Source organism: Humulus lupulus, chromosome X, assembly GCF_963169125.1.
Source record: "Humulus lupulus chromosome X, drHumLupu1.1, whole genome shotgun sequence".
In the NCBI taxonomy this organism is placed as follows: Eukaryota; Viridiplantae; Streptophyta; class Magnoliopsida; order Rosales; family Cannabaceae; genus Humulus; species Humulus lupulus.
In genome coordinates this window covers 19284919-19311226 of record NC_084802.1, presented here as the reverse complement: position 1 = coordinate 19311226, position 26308 = coordinate 19284919, and the positions used below count along the sequence as shown (strand labels likewise).

General features: G+C 31.6%; 1 protein-coding gene, 1 long non-coding RNA gene and 1 pseudogene across 2 annotated transcripts; 1 reads left to right on the top strand and 2 right to left on the bottom strand.

Annotated features, from left to right (window-relative positions):
• The first annotated feature begins 887 nt into the window (after positions 1-887).
• On the top strand, positions 888-4520 carry LOC133803504 (stearoyl-[acyl-carrier-protein] 9-desaturase 6, chloroplastic-like). The gene is made up of 2 exons (XM_062241570.1): positions 888-1697; positions 3809-4520. Exons 1-2 carry the CDS (start codon positions 993-995, stop codon positions 4373-4375), a joined length of 1272 nt encoding a protein of 423 aa, XP_062097554.1. The 5' UTR covers positions 888-992; the 3' UTR covers positions 4376-4520.
• A 17558-nt stretch (positions 4521-22078) lies between these two features.
• LOC133805121 (uncharacterized) lies at positions 22079-22944 on the bottom strand. Its single transcript, XR_009878849.1, has 3 exons — positions 22848-22944; positions 22472-22760; positions 22079-22250 (listed from the first exon to the last, which is right to left on the bottom strand). It is a non-coding gene; the product is annotated as an uncharacterized LOC133805121 (long non-coding RNA).
• Positions 22945-23210: 266 nt separating this feature from the next.
• On the bottom strand, positions 23211-26100 carry LOC133805596 (multiple organellar RNA editing factor 1, mitochondrial-like; annotated as a pseudogene).
• Between the last annotated feature and the right edge of the window lie 208 nt (positions 26101-26308).

The following is a 26308-nucleotide window of genomic DNA, read 5'->3' as shown; positions in this document are numbered from 1 at the left end:
TTAATATAAAGTATAATAAAATAACAATAAAAAATAGAGAATTTACTCATTTAGTACTTTATGTTTTTATAAAGTATCATTTTGGTACTCTTTATTTTCAATAATGCTCATATTGTACCCTATATTTTAAAATTATATGTATTTGATACCCTAGACTAAGATTTGTTAGATAAAATTTTGTCAATATAATCAAACTGTCAGCAGTTATATGTAATTAAGTAATTAAATTTAAATTTAGAACGTATATAATTGACATCAGTTTGATTAAATTGGTAAAATTTTATTAATAAAATTTGAGTTTAAGATACAAAATATATACGATTTTAAAATACAGGGCACCAAATATGTACGATTTCAAAATATTAGATACCAAATGAATATTATTATAAACATAGTAATTAAAGTGGTATATATATACTGAAATTGAAGTAGCCACTTCTTCAGCCAACAAATTATGCAAAGTGCAATCTCTTTTAACTAAAGACAAAAAAGAAGAAGAAAAAAAGACACAGTTGGAAATTTATTGAAAGGTTAGACGATTTTTACGCAATGGGTATATACTAAGTATATAGTAATGATATATCACACTTATCTTGTTTTTTTTTTCTTTATCTCTAGTAGAGCTGTCGTGAGAAGCCTTTCACGTCTTCTTCTCATAGGAGATGTACATAATAAGTCTAAATTTTTCAATCCTTACTTTAATATCTCTTTTTTTTTTAGGTTTTACTTTATGTATTATAAAATTAGACATAAAATATCACTTTAAACTTATAATATCTATAGTCTAAGACATAAAAAAAAAGTTATAAAATATCTTTTTATTTATGAAATTATGGCGATAATTGAGGCCGTATATAATTTGATCCGTGGGACAGGAAGAGGGAGGGCTAGAATGGTGAGATAGGAATTCTGTCCATTAATTTGATCACGTGTCGTTTCCTTATATACTACTCTTCTCTTCTTATCAGAAGTAATTCTCTTTTAAATTCTCCATGGGTTCATATGTGTTAACCATATCAATCCAATCGAAACGAGACCCACCTACTTGTTTATTTATATATAAACAACCAAAACCAAAACCAAAACCAAAACCAAAACCATTATTATTCACCAATCACAAACTCAAAACCAAAGCCATGCAGCTGCTGGGATATTCTTCTTCTTCCATAAATCTTCCATGGACCCAAAACTCACTCCGAGTCTCCGCCGGGGCCGCCCCACCTCCACCACTAAAGCTCCACGGAACCCACTCAATGCCGCCTGAGAAAGCTGAAATCTTTAAGTCGCTAGAGGACTGGGCCACCAAATCGATTCTCCCGCTTCTAAAGCCGGTGGACCAATCCTGGCAGCCACAAGATTTCCTACCCGACTCAACAAAGCCCGACGAAGAATTCTTCGATCAGATCCGTGCGTTACGTGATCGGACGGCTGAGCTTCCAGATGAGTACTTGGTTGTGCTGGTTGGGGATATGATCACGGAGGAAGCTTTGCCTACGTACCAGACCATGATAAACACCCTCGACGCTGTCAGAGACGAGACTGGAGTTGGCTCGAGCCCGTGGGCTCAGTGGACCCGTGCCTGGACCGCCGAAGAGAACCGCCACGGGGATTTGCTTCGAACGTATCTGTACTTGTCCGGTAAGGTCGACATGGTCATGGTTGAACGGACCATCCAATACCTTATTGGAGCTGGCATGGTGAGTACTTGCGTGTGCTTTGGCTGTGTTTTTACTTTTTTATGCACGTTTTGTTATCGTTTTTAATATTTAAATGTCGTTTTATAGATTTGGGTTTGGTAATATTCGAAGATCGATCCGGATATTATACAGTGTTTAGTTTTATTTATAAAATTTATTAATTATTTTTATTAAATTTATATAATTCTTATATAAATTTTAAATAAATTAATAATATTATATATAAAGAAAAGACATAAACATATTAACTATTTTTTTCATATAAATAATATTTTTTTTATAAAAATTAAGATTATGTATTATATATTATTGTTATGGTGATATTTTATAATATTTAAATTTATATTAATATAAGTATAAAATATATAATTTTGTATTATATATTATTATAACTTTAATATTTTATAATATTAATATAATCAATAAAATATTAGGAATAAATATTATTATGATAATAATATTTTATAACATTCAAATTTATATTAATATTATTATTAAATGTGTAGTTTTATATTAAATATTATTATAATATTTTAATTCATATTAATATAATTAGTAAAATATTATAATTATATATTATTATCATAATAATATTTTATAATATTTGAATTTATATTAATATAATTACTAAATATGTAGTTTTATATTAAATAATATTATAATATTTGAATTTATATTAATATAATTAATAAATATCTATTTTTAATTAGTTTTGAAATTATATTCCGTTAAATAGTCTTATATTAAATATTATTATAATAATATTTTATAATATTTAATTTATTTTAATATAATTAATAAATATATATTTTTAATTAGTTTTAAATGTACAATTTATTAAATATTTGGAATATTCTGTTAAAATTAATAAAAAACTATTAAAATTAAGAATTTTTGTTATCTAAACATTTTTTATATAAAAAAGAGAATTTACTCATTTGGTACCCTATGTTTTTGCAAAGTATCATTTTGGTACCCTCTGTTTTCAATAATGCTTACATGGTACATTGTATTTTAAAATTATACATATTTGATATCCTAAACTCAGATTTGATTGATAAAATTTTGTCGATATGATCAAACTGTCATCAGTTATATATAATTAAGTAATTAAATTTAAATTTGGAACTTACATTATTGACAACAGTTTGATTAAATTGGTAAAATTTTATTAATTAAATTTGAGTTTAGGGTATCAAATATGTACGATTTTAAAATACATGATACCATATGAGCATTATTGAAAACAGAGAATACTAAAATGATACTTTGCAAAAACACAGGGTACCAAATGATTACCTACCCTATCAAAAAATATAAATGTAAATTACCGAAAAGTTTTGTGCATTAATAATGATAACTAAGAGTGTGTTTGACATTAAAAAAAAGTGAATAGTTGTTTTTTGTTTTCTTCCCAAAATGCAAAAAAAATATTTGACTTATGATTTCTTTAAATAGTTTTTATGTTAAAAGTTTGATAATGGAACAGTAAATAAATTTAATAAGATAAAGTGGAAACAATAAATAATGGGAGACAAATTCAATAAATAGTCGTGTAGAAAGATGACGAGAAATAAAAAAAATGATTGAAAAAATAATGAGAAAAAAGAATATTCACATAAAAGTGATGTGAGGGATATATATTTTTTATTTTACAAAATATTCTGAGAAATAAGTTATTTCTACGAAAATTTTGTAAAATAAAATATTTTTCTCATTATTTTTTATTTTACAAAATATTCAAATAACTTTTATTTGCTCTCATTTTTTAATGTAAATTAGTTTTAAAAATTATTCTACGAAAATATGAATAAACTCCTGTTTCATTTTAGAAAATAATATCATATTTTTATAAAATAAAAAATATTTATTACGTATTATTATCAAAAATAAAACTTTTAATGGGTTTCTATTTTGTAATAATAAATTTGAAATTAATATTAGTTTGAAATTTTTATGATTCTAAAATTGTTTTTGGAAATTAAAATGATGTGATTCCAAAATTTTGACATATAGACAAATTTAAGTTTTAAAAATGCAATACAAAATTATTTTGAAATATTAGTTAATAAAATATCATGTTAGTAACTGATAAATATGAGTTTGGACAGAACCCGAAAATGGAGAACAACCCGTACATGGGATTTGTGTACACATCATTTCAAGAGAGAGCAACGTTTGTGTCTCACGGCAACACAGCATACATGGCGAAGAAGGATGGGGATCCAGTGCTGGCACGCATATGCGGGACTATTGCAGCTGATGAGAAGCGCCATGAGAATGCGTATGTGAAGATAGTCGAGAAATTACTAGAAGTGGACCCCAACGACGCCATGATTGGAATTGCTGATATGATTAAAAAGAAGATCACAATGCCGGCGCACCTTATGTATGATGGACGCGATCCCAAGCTCTTCCAGCACTTCTCATCTCTGGCTCAGCGGCTTGGTGTGTATACAGTTAATGACTATGCTGATATCTTAGAGTTCTTGATCGGACGGTGGAGGCTGGAGAAGATAGTGGGATTGACGGCTGAGGCTCAGTGTGCGCAAGACTTTGTTTGTGGTTTGGCACCCAGAATTAGGAAGCTGCAAGAGCGAGTTGATGAGAAATCTCGTAAGATGGAACCACTTAGAGCCAAGTTTAGTTGGATCTTTAACAAAGAGATTGTTTTATAAATGTAAAAAAAAAAAAATATTGGCCATTGAAATGTTAATAAGTCAAAATTAATGTGTTTTTAATTAATTTTATGTCAAACTAGTAACATATTAAAATGTGAAAAGAGAGAAATAAAACATGCTTAAATGACGTGCTTAATTTTAATATATTATCTCATCATGTGATTGGTTTACTTGTTTGTTTGTTTAGCAAGTTTAGGGTCTGTTTGTTATTATTTTTTGTTTTTTGTTTTTAAAGTTGTGTTTTTCAGAAATAGGAACATAAAATAATTTTTGTAATTTTCAAAAAACAAGTGGTGTTTGGTAAATATTTTCTAAAAATAATTTCTTAGTTTTTATTTTTTTTTTAAAAAATCTTAAAGAAAAAATTATTAAACATATTTACAAAGAGAAAATTCTTTTAAAAGTTTATAATAAATAATTAAATAAAATAATGTGAAAGAAAAATTGATGAAAAATAAGAAGTGAAAAAGTAAGAAGAGAAAATTTGAGGCAAAAAGAAAGTAATGAAAGAAAAAATGAAAGAGAAAAATTGGTCAACATTTTCTAAAAACAATTTTTTAGTTCTTCTTTTATTTTAAAAATACATTAAATAAAAAATTAATAAAAAGAAAAATGTTGTAAAACTTTGTAATAAATAATGAAGTAATGTGAAATAAAAAGTGATGAAAAATAAGGAGTAAGAAAGTAAGGAGAGAAAATTGAGGAAAGAAAAAGTGGTGAAAGAGAAAATGAGAAGATAATAAGTGATGCGAGAAAAAATGAGAGAAAGTGATCAGAAAGAAAGTGAAGAGTGAGAGAGTGAAGAGAGAGAGTGATGAGAGAAAAAAAAAGAGGAAAAAGAAAGTGATGAGAGATAAAGTGATGAGAGATAAAGTGATGTGAGAAAAAGTGATGTGAGATAATAATGACTAAAAACATGTCCGAGAAAAAGAAAAATAGACAAAAAAAAATTAAAAGATAAGATTTAGTCTAACTTTGCTTAATTTTTGTTATTAACTGGTTTCAGCAAATTTTATAACAAAAGATAAGAATTTTTTTTTCTTTTTTTTTCTTGAGTTCAATTGTTACCTCAAATTTTAGGCATTCAACAATATTGGTCGTTATTTCAGTTCAAAATGAACAATTGTTAGGAAGCAACAAACCAACAAATGTAGTCCACATATTCATTCAAATTTGTTCACATTCCTCCATATGATGAAGCATCACTAAAACTTACATCTTTGTTGAAAAAATAAAAATAATAGAAAACAAACCATAAATCAATTTTTGTATTACAAATTACAGTTTTTTTATGTAATCTCTATATATGAGTTTATTGTAGTGTATTAATATGTTTTGTGTGTCTAAATAACAAATTGGTGAATTAAAATAGTGTATTTACAACTAGATTAATTGGTTATAACTGAATTAATATGCCATACCAAAATCAGGTTATAAGAGTGTAACTATTTTCGAAAATTTTCATCTATGCAGTAAAATGTTATTATGCATATTTTGCAATGTTTTTGTATGATGGAAAATTGTATTCAATCTCAAATGAAGGGAACTTAGATGATTAGATAATGGATTCCAAATGTACTTATTGTTAGGAATAGTTCCTAGCGCGCAACGAAAATTACAGTAATGGTAGTAATGTATACAACAAAAAAAAATTATATAAACAACTTTATACGAGGATCTTTTAATATACAATATGTTAATCAATATAATATGTATATGTAAAAATAATACGAAATGATGTACCTCTTGTAGCTTATTAAGAATCATTGAATCGTTTCGTATATATTTCGATCTTCCTATCTTCGCAAGAGTACTCACACCTAGATTTTCCAAGACGTTCTTTAAAGCTCAAGATGTGAGTGAACACATAGAGAACAAGAATCAATACTTGTAAATCAAAAGTATTCTCAACACATGAGACTCTTGACTATGGGCTAGAGAGAAAGATTTTTCTTTTGTGTGAAAAAGATGACAGTTTTTCTTCTCTGTGTAAAAAACTTGATGTTCTCTTCTTCTATTTTCTATCATATAGAATATAATAATAATAATAATAATAATAATAATAAAAGACAAAGTCTTACATTCGATTTTAAAACCCTTTTTAAAATGTTTAATTAATTAAATAAATAAAATAAAAAATAATAACTGATCACCATCAGTAATGTTATACGCATAGGGCAGTTCAAGAAGCCCTATGTGTGTGGCACTCTCCCTGAAAAATGGGATTTGACTTTTTCATACATTTTTATTTTAATTAAGAATTAAAAATTCAAATAAGGTATCATCTTTTTAAGGAAAGAAATAACAACTTAAATTTCAAATTTCAAAATTTGAACTTCCATTATCATTTTATTATTAATTAAATAAATATAATAATCAAAATCAATTTTGACTACCCATATTTATCATTTCACACTTAAATAAAATAATTTATTAAAATCAATTTCTTTTATTTCTACACAATTTCGAAATTGAACAAATGTAATAATAAATTGTGCAACTTCAATTATTACATAATTACACATTTATCCCGAAGAATAAATATTATCTCAAATAGCCCATTCACAGTTTGACCCTTGTATCAACTCTTACCTTGATTAGTGTTGATAGTGCTGCCCCGGGAACCTATGGACCAATAATTCCAATCTCCAATAAATAAAAGATTATTAACAAAAACTCTTTGATTCAATAATCATATTATTATTCTCATGATTATTTCACTATAAATATGAGACTACACTCTTGAGAATTAAAGACATATATTTACTTAGTACTTTATTGTAACCATAAAGTGTCCATTGATATAATCATTACATGCAAATTAATCATCTATTGATGATTCATAATGTTATCCAAAAAACTGGCATAGATGACGTGGCAGGTGATTCCTAGACACGTGGCTGACACTTGGAGGAACTCTGCTAGGATATCGACTAGAAGACACATTATAAGCAGTAGGCGGCCTAGTCTTACCTGCGACCAGTCTGGTCGATGGTTCCACATGCAACATGATGTTTCCATAAAGATCTTTGTAAATCCCGAAATTGACTTCCACAATCTCCTGAGTATCCGATTATTTAGGAGAGAATTTCTGTAACAAACTCATGTAATCCCCCTTGAGCCTATAAATAGAGAAAGATAGTTCAAGGAAGGGATTTTTTGGCTTTCGAATTATTTGAGACTAGAGTAATTCTATCTGAGATATTGTATTGTTCTTCAGAGGTTAGTGAAACTCATTGAACCCTAGTTCTTTGATCACTCCTTTGACTCTCACATCAATAACAATCTAAGTGGACGTAAATTATTACCAGAATCTGGGGCTGAACCACTATAAAATATCGTGTTCTTATTATTTTCGTCATCACGTTCTTTTCAACGCATTCATCCACGTCAAGCGTATTTTGACTCCGTGTCAGTTGACCAAAATTAGGGTCAACACATAATTAAGTGGGAATAAAATTATCGTTTTACCCTTTTAATTATATCTTGATTCCTAATGTACCATTGACTTTACTAGTGAAGGTTAATTCATAACCTAATTATGAATTTGACGTTAATACCTTTTCAGTTCCAAAAGCCAACCCAATAGGGAATCATCATTCAATCTATAAGAAAGTATAGACTCCATATCTGTTAAGCTATGTCCCTAGCCATATACATCATTGAGTCCCCAAAACAATAGTTCTTAGCCTGATCATTCTAACAAACTGTCACGCATGAATCAAAGAATCAAATGACATATATAGGAGTTCATAGTAACTTCAGGATTAAGATCAGTTTATATATGATCATCAGTTGATGTTGATAACTCTACAAAATAGAGTTATTTTACCACATTTTTTATGCTAATTGTTGCGTAGTCTTTAAGATTTTAAGTAACTTATTAAGATTTTAAGTAATTTTTAATTTATTAGTCTTATTGTAATTTTTAGGATTTTATATGTTTTTGTAGATATTTTATTATAATATGATGTAGTTTAATTATTTAAAATTAATAATGTTAAGTTAGGAGTAAAAAGATGCAATTTTGAGCTTAAATGTTAAAGTAAATTAAGTTTTAATTTATATTTTCATGGAACTTTTGTTGTATATTTTATTATTGAAAATATTTAGTTTTAACTTAATTTATGTTTATTTTTTGTAGAGAATTTGTTGTATTTTTTCTCTCTTAAAAAGCAAGTAAAATGAAGAAAAAATGAATGACATTTTCAAGGGAAAGAATAGGGAAGTTGGCATTTTTCCTTACCCAGCCACCAGGCCCACGGCCCTCCTGCCCAGGCCCAGGCACAATCACCTCCTCAGCCGTGTCCTCGTGCCAGCCGTGCACCTCCAGCCTGCCTCTTCCCAGCTACCGCCACCTGTCCCAGCTCCTTCCTTCCTTCAGCTCCCACACCAACAAGTCAGCAGACCCATGCAACTCCTGCCCAGCTCTTCGCCTGCCAGCCAGCCCCCATGGACCTCATCCCAGTTCAGCCCAGCCAGGCCCAATGCCAACATCACCTGGCCAGCCAACTGCCACACCCACCAAGCCACCACTTCTTGAGCCCATAAATTGCCTAAGTGTACCCTTTGTCCCCTATGTCCAAAATGCCAACTTTTTACCCATTTTTCTACACATTTTCACCACAACATCATCATTACACCCTATAATTTACCTCTACATACCATATTTATTTTATTTAATTAATCTAATCAATTTAATTAATTTAAATTGATTATTTTAACAATCTCATTTTGGCTATAAATATGGTATTTCAAGACCATTTGGGGGTGCTTAATTTTTGGGTTACCATTTTCTCTCTACCATTCTCTCTTCCATTTTGGGTTTTTCAAGAGCATTTTCAAGTATGTATGTCATTTATTTTGTAATTTCTACTCTAGTTATGTGCTTCTAATCTTTTTCATAAGATTATTAAGATCATGATGAAGCAACTTGTAACTAGATAATATTTATGTTGTATGTTGATTTCCCTTGTAATGCAACAAAGTTTATGGATTTTTCTTCTTCATATATGTCTTTCATCTTCAATATCCCATATTTTGGATTGTTAGATAATATGCACTTTGTTCTTCATTTTGCAAAACATAATATTCTTTGTGTAAGATGTGTCATTAAATTTTACACATCCAATACTTAGAGCAAAAATATTATGTTTTGCCTTATAAATAATGTTATTTGATTTTTTGTTGTTTCATTAGGTTGATTCACATTAAATGCTTTGAAATTATATATTTTTCAAAGTGAAGAAAAATCCTTTTTTTTTTTGAAGTAATTTGTGCTTAAAATTAAAAATCTATTTGAAAAATGATAGTTTGATTTATTTTAACTATCACTAAAACTTGGGAATCAATATACTAATAAATATTATTAAACTTACATTTTGTGGATTCTAGTATCTTAATAATCTTTCTTTTATAACTTATTTTCAAATCATAATTGATTTACTTTTATTCTTTAAAATAGCTTTATTTTAAGTCTTTTATCTTAAGTTCATGACATTAAATTTCATCAATCTTTGGAGCTAGGTTAGAATTTATTAATTTTGATTTAAAATAGTTTTCTTTTTATTTTAGACAACTCCTTTGGGTTCGACCTCGTGCTTACACGAACACTATTCTATAAATACGATTCATGCGCTTGCGAGTATAAATATTTAAAACATACCCGTTTTGGGTCCATCATATGTGTTTTATAATACTATGAAATAGTATTTAAACAAGTATTATTAAATCACATTGGGTCCAGTTCTACATACTCTCAGCATGTAAAGTACCTCCACTAAAGTGTCCTACTACACTAGTAACCGGATCTAGGTCGCATATATTCATAATACTAGTGGACCGTACTAGCAGTAATTAATCTAAAGATTCCATAACTTTATTTTACTGCACACTATTTAAGTTAATTATCTCAATCTCGATCCTCTCATACCAATATGAGATTGAGACCACATAGATAAACTTGAGAATTTTATGATATTTACTTAATATTATTAACAATAATATAGTACATTAGCTACATACATATAATAATTCAATTCAATCATTTATTTCATTAAAAGTATTGTCAACTACAATTGTTTTAAGGGCACAATTCCCAACACTTACCACATGTGTCTGATTAGAGAGTGATTCTTTGAATATAAAGCTCATAAATGCATATTTTTAATGGGAAACAAGCATTCATGCTTAGTTGAAGGAATTGGCTCGATAGCAATAGAGCCATTCAATGGAATAGTAAGAATACTCGAGAATGTTAGACATGTTCCAGATTTGTGGAAAAATTTGATCTCACTTGGAACATTTGATGATGATGGGCTTGAGTAAAAATCCAAACATGTAGTTCTCAGAGTTAGTAAAATCTCCCTTATTATTATGAAAGCAACTAAGAGAAATAGTTTGTATTTTTTGGCAGGAAAAACAATATTGAAAGGAGAAGCTACTTTGGCAAAGCAAGTTGATGAACTTACTGAATTGTGGCATGTGAGAATGGGCCATAATAGTGAACAAGGATTGGAAGAGCTATAAAACAAATTTTATTAGAAAAGCTTAAACTGGGGAGTCTAAAATTTTGTGAGACATGCATAAGAGGAAAACAACATAGATTGAAGTTTAAACTCAGCAAGCACAAATCAAAACAAATTCTCGATTGTGTCCATGCAGATCTATGCGGTGCAAGTCGTGTCTCAACTCATGTTGGAAAGAGATATTTTTTTCTATTTTAGATGACTATAGCCGTAAGATTTGGGTGTATCTGTTAAACGAAAAATCTGAGTTCATAAACAAATTTAAAGAGTGGAATTACTTGTTGAAAATCAAACTATACTAAGACTTAAAATTCTAAGAAAAAATTATGGCCTAGAGTTTATAAACCATAGATTTAACTTGTCATGCAAAGAAATAGGTTTAGAAAGACATAGAATAGGTATACACACCCCTCAATAAAATGGTGTAGCTGAGAAATTGAATATGACTTTATTAAACAAAGTTAGATGCATACTTTATTAGTGGCTGGTTTGTAAAAAAAGATTTTGGGGAGAAGCTCTTAACACGACATGCTATTTAGTAAATAGAAGTTCTAATAGACCCTGAAGAATTATGGACCAACAAGAAACCAAGTTTGTCACACCTTAGAGCTTTCGCGGTTGTGTTGCTTGTGCACACAAGTGTGGTGATAAATTAGTCTAGGTAAGTTTAATGCTTGTACTTAGGATATCATGAAGGAACTAAGGGATATAGGTTGTGCTTACTAGAAGGAAATCACTTTAAGTTCATTATAAGTAGGAATGTGGTATTTGATAAGACTAACTTTCCACACTTAAATAAAGTGAAGGGAGATTTCGTTCATCATGCATGTATAAATGACAGTAATGACAGTGATGGTGAGATGACTGAATTTGAAGTTCAACTTCCCAAAATTGTTGCAACTGAGAATGAACAAGATGAAACTAGTGTTTTGAAAGATGAAACCAGTGGTTTGAGTTCCAGTGCTGGAACTGAGAATACTACAAGGTCATATCACAAGCATCCTCTATCTGATTACTAATTGATTAAAGACAGAGCCAAGAGATCAAACTGGTGACTAGATTTGGAGATGAAGTGGATATGGTTGCATTTGCATTGAACAAAACTATTGTGACAGAAAATGCTCAAGACCCAGATACTGTTAAAGAAACATTAATGAGAAAAGATAGATAAATAGAAAGGAGCCATGCAAGAGGAAATGGATTACCTAAGGAATAACAAAACATGAGATTAAGTGGAAAGGCCAGAAGAGAATAAGGTTGTCTCATGCAAATGAATTTTCAAAATTAAAAAAGGTATTTCAAGTGAGAAACTAGCCAAGTACGAAGCAAGAGTTGTTGCCAAAAAGTTCACTCAAAAGGAAGGAGTGGAATATACTGGATTTCTCCTGTGGCTATGTTTAAAGCTGTAATGTCTCAAAATCCCTAATGTGGTTTAAAACCTGGATTAGGAGGCTAGGAGGGCCATAACTGATTTATTCATCAATTAAATGATTATATTCATGATTATGTGAGTTGTATTATTATATGATGATAATTGCATGCATGTGGGTCCACTTCTTATTAGAAGGGCATTTTTGTAATTTTGGCCTTTGTGAGCATAATGGTATATTTATGTGCATGTTTGTGATTTATGGATGAGGTCACATTATTGTGTGGATATGATCGAGCTATTCGGCATGAGACAATCTTAGAATGCAAGTTAGCGGTTTGGTCATAACAAGGTCAATTATTGGGATATTGGGTAATGAGAATGATTATTTGATGATATATTGAGAGTTAGTGAGATCATGAGGAAATTCTGAGAATTTTGACTATTTGACCCCCTAGGGGCGTTTTTGGGACCCCGAGCATTAGGATTTACTTGAGGTTACTTAAGCTTGAAGTAACCTGTCAGAAGGAAAATACATTCAAACACTTTTTCTCTTTTTCCCGTTATCCCTTTTTACTGTTCGTTGCATTTTCGAAGGAAACTTGAGTTTTAGTACTCGGATTCAAGCAAGGATCAAGTTATAACAATTTTAGGGAAGATTAGAAGCTTATTAACCGAAGGATTTAGTGAGAAGTGACTCAATCAAAGGTAATCCAAGCTTTAAGTTTTGAGTTTTGAGTTTCTAAGCTTTGAATTGGATTTTATGTGTTGATGAGTTTTTGAGTTGTTTGAGCCTCGAGTTTTGATGATTTTAGATCATTGGGATGTTTGGGAACTTTAATTTTGGGATTTGGATATGTTTGGATAGGTTTGGATAGGTTTTTGGAGTGATTTAAAAGGGGAAAACGAAGGTTTTTGGCTGAGTTTTAGGTGGGGGCGCGACCCAAGCTTAGTGAAGAAGATAGGAGAGGCTGTTGAGCATTGGGGCCGCGGCGCCTGGGAGGCGAGCTGCGGTGTGAGATGCAGGCTGAATGTGGCTGGCGTCTCTATTTGGGAGGCGGGTCGCGACTCAGTTGTGTGGGGTCGTGGCGCTTAAGGGCAGGTTGGGCCAAAGTTTTGTTTTAATCACGGGAACTCAAACCTTAGGCCTTGGGATCGTTCCTACTACATGGTTTAGTAGGATTTGACATCTCGGAGGCTAGGTCTTGGTCTGGTAACCTTTTATTACTTATTTTATTGATAGGATTTCAGTTTTGGTTATGATTAGGTGACTGCTAAGGGACTTAAGGACTCATCGTTCTCAAAGGTCGTTCTTTTATTATTTCACGCTCGAACCAGAGATAAGAAAATTTCACCCAGTAAGTGACATGCATGATTATTGATGAGGCATGTTCAGTGCTCCATTTGTATATATATGGAATGCATATTAAATGCTTAGCAGTTTTGCTTATCTGTGTATGGTATTGACCTATGAGTCAGGAAACGGCAATGGTGTCAGTAATGATTGTGAAGCAGTGACTTATTAGTCAAGTTTGATAGTAGTATTGAGCACTGGTCGTATGGTAATGGCTTATGAGTCAAGAACTATATTAGCGTGTTTAACGTAAACCGAAAAGATTAGATCTAATCGACATAAGCATTATCAACATAAGCATGAAATGCTTGACCGACCTTAAGTTCGATGAAAACAAAAGCGCTTGTCTAGTCTAAAGGCGAGTTACTTAGAGCCAGAGCCAGAGCCAAAAGGCTAAGGTGACTGATACATCACATGGCTTAGGGAGCGGATCCCCAGAAATTGACTTATTAGCCATCTATTTAAGGAACAGAGCCCTAGAGATGGACTTATTAGTCATCTATATAGGGAACAAATCCTTAGAGGTTGACTTATTAGTCACCTGCACAATGTGTGACTCAATAGTCACTTATCTGATTGGGCTGCAAGCCCCAGAATGATTACCATAATCATTTATTAATATTACATACATGCAGTAATAAATTTTCTTGCTGAGCCTTGACTCACGGCTGCTATGTGGTGCAGGTAAAAGGAAAGAAAATCTCACCCAGCCTTGAGTGGAAAGCTTAGGTGGCGATGTGTACATATGTGGCCGCTTGACCACCACGACCAAGGTGTTCTCAGGGGAACTAAGGGTTAACCCTATATTTTTCCGCTTAGGTCAGCGGGTTGTAATTTTTACAATGTAATGACCATTTTGGATTGTAAATGACTTTGTAAACACTTTTATGGGCCCATGTACAGTTTTATGTTTTAAATAAAATTTATCATTTCCTTTTGATCAAGATTTTTGACCTTAGCCTATTAATAACACCTAGATGCACGTTTATAACCAAATGACTTGTTTAGCGAGTTAAGCACTGTTTAAAATTCATAGTAACGGTCTTGGAGTAACTAGGGTGTTACAACTTGGTATCAAAATATGCCAAGGTTTAGGGTTCCTGTAGACTGGCTGGGCATGTACACTCACCACTGAAGACAAGCTTGACTCATGGTTTGGTAATTATTTATGTGGTTATGTGTTTAATTGCTTAAATAGAATATAAATGTCTTACCTTCTTACATGAGATACATTGATAAGGCTGGGCCTTGATTACTGCATCATAAGCAAGAACGTGCTTATTAGTACTTATATTTCTTGAACATGCTTTATAACATCCTGGGTAACCAAGACCATTACACTGTGTGTTTATAATAATGCAAGACTTGCTAATCAAGTCATTTAAATAAAATGTGAATCTAACGTCATCAACGAATTAGGAGTAAAAGATTTTGGTCATAAACAGGTTATTTTCGTTAAAAATGAAAGTTTAATACATGAAATCTCAAAACAGGGTTTAGATGACATATTTACAAAAATTCTAGAAGTTATAAATAACCTAGGCCATTCTAATGACAAAATACACATTTTAGGTTTCTGTCCCTGTACAAACCCTCGACCGTGGCGGCCGAGCAGCTGACAATGTACACCTCACCCCTAGAGCTCTCCAACTCATGGTTGATCCAACATACCCTTGCCTTTACCTGCACCACGTAGCACCCTTGAGTTGAGGTCTAGCAAGAAAACATGATATCATAGCATGATCAATATAAATAACTAGATATTCCATAAAACGTAACCAAGCATTCATCAATTCATAACATTTGCCTATTCAGTGATAACAATCGAAAAATCACAATTTGTCATCCAGATAATCAACATTTCATATTCATCAAATTAACAACAATAATCACATTCATAATCAACAATCTATCACAACCATTACACAATATTCAGAGTCGGCGCCCTTAAGCCGCACTCTCTGTTTAACCCACTGTCTTCGGCTCACTTATGTCGCCCCCAGTGTTATATCCATTGACTTCGGCCAGCTTAACCGAGCTTAGTGATTAATAAGCTGTCCTCAGCTACCAGTGGCCACTACAAGAAAAAATGCTTTTAATAACACCGAAAATGTGTTATCAAAACATACCATAACACTTTTTGATGTGTTAAGACCGACTATGTTATCGTAGGTCAGGGTACTTTACATAACACTTTATCATTGTTATGCAGATGTGTTATTATACTGTCAACGATAACACAATTTCTGTGTTATTTTAATAAATAGATAAATGTTTAATTATGTTATTTATAGTCGATTATATAACACATTTCAATACTTATAAATTTGTGTTATACTACACTTTAGTATAACACATTTTTTGTGTTATACTACACTTTAGTATAACACATGTGTTATATTAGCTTAGAGAAACATAATCTTTTTTTACTTACACAAAACTAGGAAAACAAATATGAAAGTTGAAGCCAAATAAGGTAACATAAATAGATTTTTATTAATTACTCAAATGTAATTACAATATTTAGTCTACTAGTCTAGGCTTAAGAAATCATATTACAACATAATTTATGCCTAATTCAGATTCCTTTATCACTAAATACAAAACAAGAAATGCATATAAAAATTAGTGAAATACATTCTTCCATTCTAAAGGCCTCAACTACAAATGTTGTCAAGAATTGCTCCAAATAAATCATCTCAATATACCTGCACATTGTAAAAAAAAAAAGTCCTTTTGTTATTAAGAACATAAGACTTAAGTTAGTTTCCACTTGTAAGCATATAAAGTTTAAATTAAATTTGTAATAACTCCAAAACTTGACGAAACATCAGGGTATAGCAAGCTGTACTACCATGCAAAACAACAACTAAAGCAACAAAACATGCAACTTAAAACAAGGCTTGTGAAATGTATCAAGATAAAAAATATATCATTCTCAATGATCAAAAAGTATGTGAAGAAGAATTGATTCCAGAACTCTAAATTCTGTCAATATATCCCCAAAAAAATTAAAGAATAAAAACATAATCACACTTTGACTTCTTATACAACAAAATCATAAAGAAAAACAATAAAATAAAAATGCACCTGGAAACTTCTTTAGCATCTTTAATATAAGGTTTAGCCCAATTTCTGCAATAAAACTAAAAATAAAGTTAGAAAAAAGAACTCTTTCTAATAAAAAGAAAGAAGAATGTCACCTGGAAACAAGATAATTCTTTGATAACCTTAACATTTAATGAATGAAACATACCCCTCTTTAGATTAAAAACCTTCAAGCTTTTCTTTATTATCAGTTGCATTAGATGAGTGGACAGTAGAAGCAAGGCAAACTGCAACCAAGAAGCAGCCACACCAGGGAAAAGGATCTCAGCTCTATTAATTCTATTGTCTAAAAAGTAATCTCCTGTCACCATTAAAGATCGCAACAGAAGCAAAAAATTCAGTATCTATAAGAGCAACACAGACAAACATCAACATTTAGAAATGGTCAGAGAGAGAGAGAGAATGAAAGAAAGGACCTATAACAACTGTTATGCTTGCAGTGATCACTTCTGTGACTGATAAGCCAACAAAAGCCCAAGCATACTAAGTTGAGAGAGCTATCCCAGAACAGAGTAAAAGTTCTTGCCACCACAACAACAAACTTACAGTCTTTTCTTAATTGATACGTTGAAAACTTCAAAAGAAGAAAATGGAAAACTAAGATAAATACTTATCTGTTTTAGTTTAATAAAATAAGAGAGCTATCAAGAAAGAGCTAGGGAATTTTCAGATGAACAATAAAATAAGAGAGCTATCAAGAAAATCTAAGACCATAACATCACAAAACTAAAGTTCAACACCACAGAAAGATATACCTGCTGCCGCCGTGAAGTTGAGAACCCCACCAGCTAGCCCCGCGCCCAACCACTGTCCCTGTCGAGCCCCTCCCTGTACATCATTAAAACACAAACTTGTTCCACTTTATGAGCTTCCAATGCTTCGAGTTTGCTCCTTTCAAGATCACTTTGAATTTTTGTGATACTCTCAGATTTTGTTTCAATAGCTCCCAATATGTCTTCCATCTGCTTTTCCGCATCTTCAAAAGCTGCACGAGCAGCTTCCTGGTAGTATAAATTATAAGGCAAATGGTTATCTATTAGAGTGTCAATATACTGATGTTGAAAGTCCTAATATAAATTATTAACCTCACCTTTTCACTCAAAAGCTTATTCTCGGTAGATGCAACTTCAAGTTTTCCCTTGTGCTCAATAAGTTGTTTTTCCCAAGGTTCCAATTCAACACCAACTTTTGCAAGCTTGGCGCGATGTCTCTCTGTTTCAACTGCTTGTCAATCAATCAAATTGAAAAATATGTTAGACAATGAGTTGCCCAACCACATCAGCTCTAAGACTGCTGCATAAAGTGAATATATGTTCTTTTACACTAATATCTGAGGTATAAACGCAAAATCATATACAACAACATGATTGATTATAAATGAAATCCACAACAACATGATTTATTATAATGCTGGGAAGATTAAATCGAACCCATTAAACTTGAAATCAAATCAAACTAGCTCACTTCTCTACATTGTATGACTTGATATGCCAGTGACAGCTAATGTGACAATTCTTTTATTCCAAGAAGTTCAAAATTTTGGTAATACAGTTGGTACATTAGCTACCATAGAAGCCTATATATATTGTCTTCAATACTCTCATTCGGGGTTAAGAGAATCAGTAGAGAATTTTTTCAGCATTTTTTTGTTCTGTTTTTTAAAGCATTTTTTTTAAGAGTGTTTGTACATGGAGCAAGTCTCCCTTTGTGTAATTTTGTACTTGATACTCAAGAAATAATAAAGTCTAATCAGCCATTATTTGGGGCTACTCTACCTTTGATACAGGCTTTTAATTGAGTTGAACCAAGTAATGTGTTTGGTGTATTTTTTGTTTTAAAGTCTTATCATTTTTTATTCTATGTTTGCTGATTACTCTTTCTTGCTTTGCTGATTACTCTTTCTTGTTTTGCTGTTCTTTAAGGGTGTAGGATTTACACCACATTTCTAAAAGAGACTTGTTTAGTCCATATATGAATAGCAATAATTAGCACACATATCAGATCAGAGCCTAACAAAGCAGGAAAATTAAATAAATTAGACAACAAAATTTATATATACTACATGATACTTTTTAGCAGTTTTACCACTGAAGCTGATCATATAAACATAATCAAAGGTTATAGAACAATTGATACAAAAAAAAAACAGTGGTACAAAGCCATATCCGAATCAAAATAACTTAAATAACATTGCAAATCAGTTTTATAGTAGTGCATCTTACCCTAACAACCTCGTATAATGAAGGGATCTGTCACATTTTTCCCATGACTAGGTGGAATTTCCTAATTCTCTAAAACATGAAAAATGGCCCGCATCAATCCATGATTATTTCTTAGTATTTATAGACACAAGATGATTAATAGCAAGCATGCCTCTTAATGAGACTACGGAATGTATCAAGATGAACTTTGTTCAAATCATTGACAATTTGATGAATCAAGATTCAAAAGTTCACAGTGAAGAAATTAGTATCGTGCAAGTAAAAGTTAGAAATAAAATCAGTATGCGTGTGTTAAAAAAGGAACAAGCAAATGATTAGAAAAGAATAAGATAATGATTATGTACAACTACCATAGGTACAACTATTCAGTCATAGTTTGCTTTTCTCAAGAATGTATAAGAGAGAGGTCTGATGCTTTGAGTCAATACCCTGCACACAAGAATAAGGGGATAAGACCTATTCTAATTATTCATCATGCATGCATAAGCCACGACGTTAATTTAAAGTAATATTCAATCTATGAATTGCATATACCTAAATTTAATACATTTAAGAGGGAAAATCATAAAAATCTGCCATCTTCCCTTCCTTTCGAACAATAGTATAATATATATTTATATGTAAATGTATATAGTACAAACAATAAACACATGTATTTCAACAAATATATATATATATTTATTAATATGAAACTGAAAACTAAAAACCATAGATGAGATTTTGAGAAACACACAGAGAAAAAGTGGGGTACATGATGTACTACCATATAAACCAACTGCTAAAGAACCAAAATATGCCACTTAAAATAGGTTGTGAAATGTGTTTGTATGCTCAATGGTCAAAATTCATGTTTAGAAGAATTGATTGCAGAACTTGAAACTCTGTCAATATGTACCAACAAGATAAGAGAATTATCTACACTTGCTTATTATCCAACATAATCATATAGAAAAATAATAATAAAAAAAATGCACCTGAAAAATTTCTTTAGCATTTTAATCAGTTAAAGGTTTTAGCCCAGTTTCTTCAATATTGCTTACTGTTAGCCAAAATACTCATATAAGTGAATCCATAACAATTTTTAGTTGATGAAAAATGCACCAAAAGCACCCCAATAAGGGATCAAAATCATTGGGTCAGATCAAATCATTAGTTCCATGTGGTTGTTATTTCAATATTGCTGCAAGCCCAAATATGAATGAAAGCTAAATGGTAATTGGCACCAATCGTTCCATAACTTCTACAATTTATTTTAAAATCACAATAAAGAAAATGGAAAGGGGATATTTTTAATATAGAATAATGTACACAAAACAAATAATAAATGGAAAGGGGATATTTTTAATATAGAATAATAAGTAACTAATTGAAATAATAGAACAAAAATAAAAAATCAAGTAAAAGAATAAATAAAACAAAGTGGTATGTTACAAAGAGTGCCAAAGTACATACCTGATTAGCAGTTGAAGGAAAGACAACAAAAACATGACTTGTCGTATCTATATATAGCTCCTTTCCAAGACACAAAATACTCAGTACACTCTTTTGATTCAATCTGCAATCATTTTTCAATATAAGAAATTAAAAGTAATTCAGATATAGAAACCATAGTTTATGCATGAATGTATATCTTTACTTAGGACATTGTTACAAACAATAAAAAATATGCAGAAACAAAGACATGACTTAATAACTTATAGTTTAGATCATGATGCACAGACCATAACATGACTCAATCTCACTGCTTCTTGTCATTGTTCTTTTCTCAATAAACCATAACCTTCCAATCATCAGTCTGAAAAAAGAAAAGTGATATACTCTCTAGAAGAACAAAAATAACTTTAAAGCAAGGTAAAAAAACGGAGCTGAAATGAAATGACTAAAATTCAATCAAAAGAAAACAGAGTTATACACAGTTATCCATGTATATTATATATACTAGAAACCTAAGAACTGGGCAACATGGTAGTGCTTTAGTATTAACTAAAAGAGAGCGGTATTAATTGGTAAATTATTTAAAAATAATAATAACAAAATATCTAAATAACAGCAAATTAAATTTAATTACTTTCTGTGTAAGTTAATCGTCTAGAATATAGATAGATATAGATGATTAGCACATACTCACATACTATCACTTGGATAAAGCATTCTATACTTTCAAGGCTGCATATAAGATTCTCACTCAAAAATAGGGGACCATGCTGTAAAATGTAAGATGGCCTCTAAGCTCTTGGTGTAATTAATTCTAAACCACATATGACCTACAATTCCAATGGCTGAGAACCATTATTTCTGATACAGAAGTTTGTGCCTAAAGCTAGTCTAGATGGCTTCTGTTGCCAGCCTAAAGTAATAATTGTAAGATATACTTTATAAATTTAAACTAAAAGCATCTTCCCTTAGGTACATTTTGAAGGGGCTCCCAATGACCATGATATAAAAAGAGTACAAAAAAATAAAATTGAAAATCAAAGATGCACAAGTTTATCCACCATCTGGAAATAAATAATCTTGATATATTACTCTTATCACAAACAAAAGTCAACTCATCTAATCCCACTATGAAGCTAATTCCATTAGCAAGCAAATACAAGAGTGAGTAAAAAACATTCACAACATCGAAGACTAGGCAAAATACCCACAACTTCTAATACCCAGAATGGGTAAAAAAGAAAGTAATAAAACATGACCTACCTGGTCACAACTCACAAATTAACAAGATTAATTTCATAAATCAAAAGAAATACCTCCATTGCAGTATGACCTCAATATCTAGTTCATGATCTAAATCCTCAAGGTCTTTATTGTCATCAACAGTTACTCGACTAGGCTCAGATTTAAGCTGGGAAGCATAAAGAGAGATATATTTTTGCGCAATCTTGCATACCTCAAAACTTGTTCCCATGGCAATTTTCCACTGCAATGAAGATAAATTTCTAAGAAGAATATGGAAGGAATAAAAAATTACTCAATAAATGTCTAAACAAATAAGAGCTACAGTATGTTATCATTTATTTATTAAATCTATTTCAAATCAACACTTACAAAGCAGAATAGTTTAAACCGAAATAAAAACATAACAAGTAAAAAATTTGCCATATTTTACTCACAAGTTTATATAGTGATAACCCTCAGATATTTCCAACGAGGGAATGTGAGGTAGAAAGTCATTCCCCACAAACAAACACATCAAAACAAAATCATCAATTAGGCGCTCCAAATCTCCTTTAACATCTGGGATTCCCATAGCATATGCTAAATACTCCCTAAGGATCCAAATATGGAGAAACTGTACAGAAGATGGAAATATATATTAGAAATAATACGATATTCTTATGGCCAAAACACACAAATCTAAGCATGTAAACCCAAATATGAAGTATCAGATTACAATAATGCTTTAGACTAACACTAGAAGTTTCAAAGTGGTAATCAAATTATCTAAAAAAAATTAAGATGTGAAATTTGGGAGTATCAAATTAGAAATATTGGCAGGGGCAGAAAATTTACCTGAAATCTCTGGTTCAAGATATGGTCATTTAGATTCTCTTTTGAAAAGCCCTTCACGTTTTTCCCATTCCTCTCCTTGGATTTTACATATTTATTCTTCATGACACCCTACATATACAAAAATTAAATAAATAAATAACAATAAAGGATGATGATGATGAGAAAACTACAGGAATCTTCTTATATATATAAAAGAACAAAAAAAAATAACTTGCTCATCACAAACCTCTCTCAAGACAGAAAAATGGACTTCGTGGGATGCTAGTGCAAGCATGATAAGATCTGCATCCTAAATCAAATTCAAATGTGGACATCTTTCAATATCCTGTATTGAGTAAATCGGTTCTAGTCTAAATGAAAGGAATCATCAAATTACCAATCCATATAGACAATGCCTTGTATTTGGATCAAATCCAGGCAGGTTTCTTTGCAAACGAATGTATGACATTATCTTATGCTCCCCCTCGCCAGGTACGCTGGCCTCCGAAAGAATGACCAGCAGAATCCTCATGTTAATAAGTGAGAATCGATATGCACTAAAGAACAAGAGAATTAAATAAATGGGTAAGATCATGACAGTTACCTTGATTCCCTGCCACTTTGGATCCCCATTCATTCTCAAGTATATGTAAAAGTGAAGTGCTGAAGACAGTAATGCCATGAATTCAGACCCGGGTGTGATGACATTTGAATCAAGTTTACCTGAATTTTCCCTTAAATCATCCTCAAGCTTCACTTTCTAAGCAGCCTGAAAAATAATCAAAAAGAGTTACTTCATTACAGGAAATTAAAAAGAAAAGGCAACCGAAACATATGCTCCCTTGAAGTAAGTGCACATGGAAAAATCTTTTTGAAAGAACTCAAGAAACCGTTATGTTAGTTGAAGTCTTTCTCTCCTTTCAGATGCTCGCTATTTAAGGAGTCTTAGTTCAGCTTGGTTTCATGATGAGAGTTTTGTGAGTTCAACATAATTAGTGCTCCCTTTAGAGTGTTATGTTCTTCTACTAAAGTTGTTTTGGTACAGAGGTTTGTGTCTTTAAATATTGTACGGGGTGTAATTGTTTAAGTATTGATCAATAAAACAAGAAAGCCACATTGGCAGTTCCTCCGTGGAAGTAAGCTCTTCAAAGAGCTGAACCACATATATACTTGTGCATATATTGCCATTTACATCTTGCTAGTTTACACTACTCTCATTGTTTTTGTAATACATCCTTGATTGTGTTCTTAACGAGTGTTGGATCTTAAAACACTACCCCAATCATAACAGATAATAGAGGCAATTTTCAGAGCTCAAAGACAACAAAACTCACCTCCTCAGCTGCATCCTTAGCAGTCTTGAAACACCGTGACCTTTGCTAGTTCATCTTAGCTCGAGGCGCAACACCATCTACAGAAAATAAATCCAAAACAGAAACTTTCAATCAACAATTTACAAGCCAAACAAAGGTAACTTCAACTCAAACGCAAACTAATTATCTAGTACCCACCAATTTAGAGATACTTGTCATTGATTAAAAAAAAGTGCAAATAAACAAGAAGTAATACAAAGGCTGTTGACAATGATCAGTACCTGGACACGTTTTCTCAAGATTAAACCTTCATGAGATCCCATGACTTCTAAAAAGTGATTCATCCTTTCAAAATTTACCTATGAATTTTTATGAAATATAATAAATAAATAAAATGTAAACTTGATATCCACCAACTCCTTGTCCAGAAGGTGCACCTTGCGTTGGGCCATAGTTATTATAGTCTTCCCTCGTACCACCCTGTGGCCTAGGAGGTACATAGTTCCTCTGATCTCCCTATTGGAATTCCCTCTGTTGTTGAGGATAAAAATTTCCTGAATCCCCACTTCCCTGGTTGTAGTTTCCCTGATATGAAGGGGTTGAACCTCCACTTCCCTGGTCGTATGGATTCCTCCCACCAGGAGCATTGATTGGCATATGATCACCATATCTTCCAGTCTGCCTACCATACTGAATTGGTGGTGGCCTTGGAATGATTGTTCCATCAATGTATTTATCCCCTGATAATTGAAGAGAAAGTCTCAGGTTTTTCTATTTTCATTTTATTATTTTTTTAATCCTACAGCACTTGAATAAATAAATAAGTGCTACATAGGTCCAACTATAGTCTATGATATAATCTAGTTCTCTAAAAATCATTGGATATAAATGCAACTGAGTACACAATAAATAGATATTGTAACAAACAAACAAAATTTCATGTTAAATACCTCCATACTCCTTGTTTTGTGGATCGATGTAAGAATCAGGGAGTACAAAGATAACTCCAGGTAGACCTGTTCAAGGCAAAAAGTTAAGATCATGACTATTGAACTTCCATAAACTTTCGATAGTAAAATTTTGTGTCACATTAAACTACCATTAAACTTCTCTGACTCTTCTTCGGTCATTACAGCTTGAAAGCTTGTGTAAGTTGTTGTGCTACAAGCATAAATTTTATTTTTTGCCTCTTCCATACTGTATCCAAGAAAGCAATTATTACAAGGCTAAATTATTTTGAATACAAATCTAATCTGGAGTACAAAACTAATAACATGTTACATGTCTTGAGACATAAAAGAATTTGCATAGGCCCTTCAAACTAACGTAAATGAAAGCAAATTATTATTATTTTTATATAAAAAAAATGAAGAAACAAAAGACAAACCCAGTATCATAATCAATTTATTATCCAACTATTCAAATTTTCTCTCCATCAACAGGGCAACATAAAATCTTTTTCCAAAAATCGGTGCCAGGCCGCTGAAAACCAAAAATTTATATGAATCATTCTGCTAACTAGCTCTTTCAGTACAAAACAAAAACATGTTTAAAACGAAAATATTCATGACATGTAGTGATGTAGTAAAGAAACAAAGATGAAAACATTTAAAAAAAATGCAATCCCATTCAGGCCACCCCAACCCCAGGAAGAAAAAGTTAAAACACATACATCCAAATAATTCAAAACATAAATATATAAATGAATAAGAAAAGAAAAAAGAAAAGCCCATTTGATAATCATTTACCCTGGTACATAATGAACAGAAAGAAACCAATAAAAGGCATTACCCAAAGACATAGAATTCATGAAAATTTTACTCATTTCTAATCTTATAAAATACAATAATAGAAGAAAAATGAAAAAAAAAGGGAACATATAACATATAAATATATATATATATATATGTATATAGACAGAGAAAGGGTGAGATTAGACCTGATGTTTAAGCCCCTAGCACAGGTTTCCTCATAGGCACGAACCATTTCTTCAGGGGAAGGTTTGTGGTCCTTGGAGAAATCCATGATGATGAGCCAGTGGTTGTAGTCACATCCCTCGAACAGTATCGTGTCGGGCCCAATTTTGTCATTCTGGTTGTTGCTATTGCCGTATGCTAATCGGGCAGACAAGAGCAAGAGAGACAACGATCTGAACTGGCGAGATTGACGGAGCAGAGGCCATGAATGCTCTACCAAAGTAGGGAAATCTACCGAAATGAAGCCCTGGGGTGGAGGTGATGAGGAAGACGGTGCCGAAATTACAAAATTGGTGGCGAGAGAGCAATCGAGTGTGGAGATGGTGTTGCTGATAGTTCGGCGGAGAGAGGTCAGCGCCATGGCTGCTTTTTGTGGTGGTGATGCAGTGGCTGAACTCATACAAAAACTGTTAAAAATACAGGCTTTACATATATCAACAAAATCATAAGATCATGCATTTCTCATGAAGTACACAAATTCCTATCAGACTAGAAGATATAGAAGAAAAGTTTAAATCATATACCCATAAGGTATGATGTAACACAATGACAGCAAAAACTATAAATAC

What these genes read in the sequence shown, in the direction of transcription:
- LOC133803504 (XM_062241570.1), top strand. Translation starts at nt 993, where the DNA reads ATGGGTTCATATGTGTTAACCATATCAATCCAATCGAAACGAGACCCA. An exon ending in ACCTTATTGGAGCTGGCATG is followed by an intron (nt 1,698 to 3,808) that starts GTGAGTACTTGC and finishes GAGTTTGGACAG; the next exon opens with AACCCGAAAATGGAGAACAA.